At 41.8% G+C, this 5,245-nt stretch overlaps 2 protein-coding genes across 2 annotated transcripts; both read left to right on the top strand.

Moving 5' to 3' along the window:
* Positions 1-375: 375 nt before the first annotated feature.
* LOC108773902 (uncharacterized) lies at positions 376-2,011 on the top strand (the record flags this gene model as incomplete). The annotated part of the gene is made up of 2 exons (XM_018539876.1): positions 376-1,141; positions 1,238-2,011. Coding segments are annotated over 2 exons (1,540 nt in total), but the record flags the coding sequence as incomplete, so codon positions are not given.
* Positions 2,012-2,495: 484 nt separating this feature from the next.
* LOC108773900 (uncharacterized protein K02A2.6-like) lies at positions 2,496-4,562 on the top strand. The gene has a single exon (XM_018539875.1). The coding sequence runs from the start codon at positions 2,496-2,498 to the stop codon at positions 4,560-4,562; it is 2,067 nt and encodes a 688-aa protein (XP_018395377.1).
* The last annotated feature ends 683 nt before the right edge of the window (positions 4,563-5,245 follow it).

The raw sequence follows: 5,245 nt of genomic DNA, 5'->3' as shown, positions 1-5,245 counted from the left end.
AAGTGCTGTGGCGCCGGCGCCACAGTAGTAGCTCAGTTTGTAACTTCCAACTATACGATTTGGCTCGAGCAACAAATACAGTTATTTGAAATACCATAAGATGAATGCGGTTTTTAATGCTATTATACTATAAAATTTGATTGAAGCAAATAAACCCAGACAAATAAAAAATTTAGTTACTCTAACATTTAACTTATTTACGATAACATAATTTTTTACTCATATAAACAAATTACAAATTCAGTCAAACAAAATAGTTCAATCAAAACATTTTGTTTTATTCAATTAAATGAGTCTCTCAGTGCATTTATCGGAAGAAAATTTTAATCTTTTAACTCGAAAAGGAATCTTTCCGTACGAGTACATTGATTGCAGTGAAAAATTGAATGAATCATCCTTGCCGCCTCGCAAGTTATTCTATAGTTCATTGACAGAAGGCACGGTATCCGAGAGCGATTACGCGCACACTGTCAATCTATGGCAGCGGTTCTTCATCCAAACGCTCGGTGAATATAGCGACCTGTATCTAAAAACGGATGTATTGTTGTTGGCCGACGTCTTTGAAAATTTCTGCGACAGTTGCGTCGCGAGGTACGGGCTCGACCCCGCATACTATTACACCTTGCCTGGCTTCACATGGGATGCCATGTTGAAGCATACAGGTGTAAAATTTGAATTGCTTACAGACATTGACATGGTCATGTTTGTCGAGCGCGGTATACGCGATGGTCTGAGCCAGTGCTCAAACAGGTACGCGCGAGCCAACAAATACATACCGTCGTACGGCCCATCAAAACAGTCATCATATTTAATGTATTACGATGTCAACAACCTCTATGGCTGGGCAATTTGTCAACCATTGCCAAACGCCGACTTTCGATGGGTCGACGACGTGCAAAATTCCGACTTTTCGACTATCGCGCTAGATTCACCTACGGGCTATATTCTCGAGGTAGAGTTGGAATATCCGCAACATCTCCACGACGGGCACACTGACGGGCTACCGTTCCGTCCAACGCGAGAGGAACCGCCCGGCAAGCGCGATGAAAAGCTCCTCGCGACGTTATGCGACAAACAGCGTTACGTGTTTCATTATCGCAACCTGCAGCAGTGTACTCGTCACGGCCTCCGTATCGTAAAGGTTCACCGTATATTGCAATTCACGCAATCTCCATGGCTTCGTGATTACATTGAATTAAACACAAAATTTAGAACATTGGCAAAAAACGATTTTGAGAAAAATTTATATAAACTTATGAATAACGCGGTATTTGGTAAAACCATGGAGAATGTACGCGATCGCGTTGATGTAAAATTATTAACCAAATGGGAAGGTAGATACGGTGCTGAAGCAATGATCGCGAAACCCAACTTTTACAGTCGTAGCGTTTTCTCGGAGAATCTGGTCGCGATAGAACTGCGTAAGCTCGAGGTGAAGTTTGATAAACCGATATACGTGGGTATGTGCATCCTCGATATATCGAAAACGTGTTTGTATGAATTTCACCACGAATTTATGGCACCGTTATTTCGCGAAAAATGTAAAATTATATATACCGATACTGATAGTCTCATATACCATGTAGAATGTGACGATGTATATGAAATTATAAAACGCGACATAAATAGATTTGACACTAGCGATTATTCTATTGACAACCCATACAGTATTCCGCTCGCAAATAAAAAAGTTCCAGGTCTTATGAAAGACGAGAACAACGGTGCCATCATGACTGAATTCGTCGGGCTTAGAGCGAAAATGTACGCTTTACGTGTGCAAGGAAAGAAGGATACGAAGAAGGCAAAGAGTGTCAAAAGTAACGTTGTGGCAAGATCCATAACGTATGATGATTTCACGCGATGCTTAAACGACGCTATTGAAATGACGCGCAGACAATCGTGCATCAGATCGAAATTGCACGAGGTGTATACAATATCGGAAACAAAAATCGCTCTAAGTCCATGTTGTGCGAGTGAGATACAAAACGTAGCGCTTAGGCGCCACCTGTAGATGCAGACAGACGGACGAACAGTAAGACAAGACAGTACGCTGTAGACACACGTATCAGACCGACGCTCTCGCAACGCCCGCCGTGATCACTAGCTCGGAGTAATCCTTTATCCGTGCCCGTTTCCTATCTGGTGTATGACCACCACAACATGGTGTCAGAAGTGCGTGACTACAGTTAAGGTTAAGAGGAATCGCATCCGACGCGACGGAATCTAACCGCGAGCTGTGCTGTATCGCGACGAGAAAGAAACGTCGCGTATCTAAAACTGGAGGAGTCTGTAGAAATAGTGTGTGAGCGCAGGAAAATGAGCCGAGAGAGCCAGGCGCTACCGCCATCGGGTTCCGCGATCCGTGCACCAATCGAGTTCGACTTCATGAAGCCGGACACGTGGCCGATGTGGGTGAAACGGTTCGAGAGGTACATCTCTGTAGCAACCTCTCGAGCAGAAGCGATAAAGAAAAAATCGACCTATTGTGCTACACGATGGGCGAGAAAGCCGATGAAATTCTTAATCGGATCCTACCGCAAATGGACGCAGGGACGACGTTTGATACAGTGAAGGGCAAACTCAAAGATCACTTCGCGCCAAAGAAGAATCTAATCTTTGAGAGATTTAAATTCAATTCAAGAGTTCAACAGCAGGACGAGAGTGTAGAATCCTTCGTCACAGCGCTACACACACTCGCCGAAAAGTGCGAGTTCAATAGCTTATTGAAGGAGGACCTCATTGGAGACCGGTTGGTCATCGGGGTGAGAGACTCAAAAACATCGGAACGATTACAATTAATCGCCGATCTTACATTGGAGAAGGCCGTGATAATGGCTCGTCAGGCAGAAACACAGGCTAAGCACGGGAAGCTGCTGCGTCAGAATAATGGCGGCGAATGCGGAGAAGTAAACAAGATCTCGCAAGGACGGGCGAGATGGCCCGCGAAGAATAACAAGAAACATGGCGTCACAGAAGGAAAAAAGAATATCAACAAAGGAGCCTCGTGCCAGAGATGCGGACTGGATCAACATACGGAAAGCGCGAGATGCCCAGCGCTTCGATCGACATGCCGCAGCTGTAAGAAGATAGGCCATTGGGACAGAGTTTGCAGAACGCGCAACATAAAGCGCCTAGCAGAAGAAGATGGCAACGTCACAAACGAAGCCAGCGAGATGGCGTTCTTGAGAGCAATAGGGCGTCGGACATCGCATGTAGATAAAGATTTTGTAGTTCGCGTAAAGATTCTTGAGCTCGCGAAAGAGGAAGAATTTCTCATAGACACGGGTGCTGACATAACTTGCATTTCGAGCGAGTCGATATTGAAAGATTTTAAGCGTAAAATTTTACCGACCGATAAAGTAGTTTTCGGGCCTGACGGGAAAAGATTATCAGTTATCGGCTATTGTAACGTGAATTTAATTAAAGACGACGCGAAATTAGAAGGCAAAATTTACGTCTTGCGCGGGTTAAAGCAAAATTTGCTTGGGAAGCCGGAAATAAGGGGATTTAATTTAGTTTATGGAATAAGAAATGCTAACACCAAGCCCATAAAATCTAAAGTAAGCGTGGAAAAAGAGTTTCCAAAAGTTTTCAGGGGCCTAGGTTTATTTAGCAAAGAGTTAACTATTCACATGAGAGAGGGGACCAAACCCTTCGCGTTAAGCGTCCCGCGGTCAGTCGCGTTACCTTTACTACCAGAATTAAAGAAAGAGTTAGACGCACTACAGAATAAGGGCGTAATCGTCCCAGTCGATTTCCCGACAGAATGGTGCAGTCCAATAGTAGTAGTTCCGAAACTAAACGGCAAGGAAATACGCATATGCGGCGACTACACGGTTCTTAATAAAAGCGTCAGGCGTGCGGTACATCCGATACCGAAGATAGATGTCGCGCTCGCAAAGTTAAAAGGATCGAAAATATTTTCTAAACTCGATGCTAAGACAGGCTATCACCAATTGAGGTTAGATAAAGAAAGTCAGAAACTGACGACGTTCATAACCCCGTTCGGAAGGTATATGCACACACGCTTGCCATATGGCGTAAACTGCGCATCAGATTATTTTGCGAAAGAGTTCACAGAAGCACTAGGCAATGTAGCAAACGTCGTCGTTGTCGTTGATGACATTTTAATATGCGGCCGAAACGTCGAGGAACATGATAAAACACTGAGAACAGTGCTCGGTAGACTAGAAAGCGCCGGGATAACGGTCAACAAAGATAAATGTATTATCGGTGTACAAGAAATAGACTTTCTGGGACATAAAATTTCAGAATACGGAATTAGCATCTTGCCCGAGCGTGTAAACGCGATAGTGAACTTTCCGGTTCCTAAAAATAAGGAAGCGTTGCTACAATTTTTAGGCATAGTGAATTATATTAGCAAGTTCATCCCAAACAAATCTTCGTTGTTAGAACCGCTCAACTCGCTGCTAAAAGACGGAGTATCTTTTGCATGGGCGTCGACTATAGTGTGGTTAATGTGGAGTACTCCACACTCAAAATTTTTTCGTGTATGGAATTTCACACTTAGAAATCCAAAGAATATAAAAATTATTTCTTGATAAAATAATTAATTATATTATTTAGTATAAATATTTAATATGGCTTATTAAAAATAAAAGTTGATTAAACTAAATATGAAAAGTCGTATGTTTACAACTCGATTGGCGGTTGCCGTTTTCACGGCCCTCGATCGGTATTTTACTAGTGGAAATGTCTTTACATGCCTAAAAAAAGGATAACTTTTTAAAAGAAAATATAGCTGTGAGAGAATTGTATCAGAATACACAAAAATGATAGAACTCTTGCTTATAATTTCGGCAACATCTTGTACTGCGAAAAGATCTTTTTTAGCTCTTATGTCCATTTCAATGCAGATTAACTTTAATTCAGTTTAATTTGCTTTTCATCTTTTTCTAATTCTAAAAATTAGAAAAAGATGAACAGTAAGTTAAACCGAGATTAAAGTTAATCTGCATTGGTGGAAACAGGTATTAGGAGAATAAAAACCTATGTACGTTCGACAATGCTTCCTATTTTGTTAAATAGTACAGCTGTTCTGCATATTCATTCGGATGTTGTAAAAATTCTGGATATGGAAGCTGCAATGGATGAATTTATAAGTAGGAACAAACTTCGGGATTCTACATTTTCGTGTTCAACGTAGAAAAAGAAAGTGTTGCAACTATACAAGTAATAAAAACAAACATGACAGAATTATCAAGGTGTGTGTATATATATATAT

This window comes from Cyphomyrmex costatus, unplaced genomic scaffold, assembly GCF_001594065.2.
Source record: "Cyphomyrmex costatus isolate MS0001 unplaced genomic scaffold, Ccosl1.0 scaffold2237, whole genome shotgun sequence".
Lineage (NCBI taxonomy): Eukaryota > Metazoa > Arthropoda > Insecta > Hymenoptera > Formicidae > Cyphomyrmex > Cyphomyrmex costatus.
Note: the sequence above shows the minus strand (reverse complement) of the source record. Positions and strands in the feature narration are given on the sequence as shown.

What these genes read in the sequence shown, in the direction of transcription:
- LOC108773900 (XM_018539875.1), top strand. Translation starts at nt 2,496, where the DNA reads ATGGGCGAGAAAGCCGATGAAATTCTTAATCGGATCCTACCGCAAATG.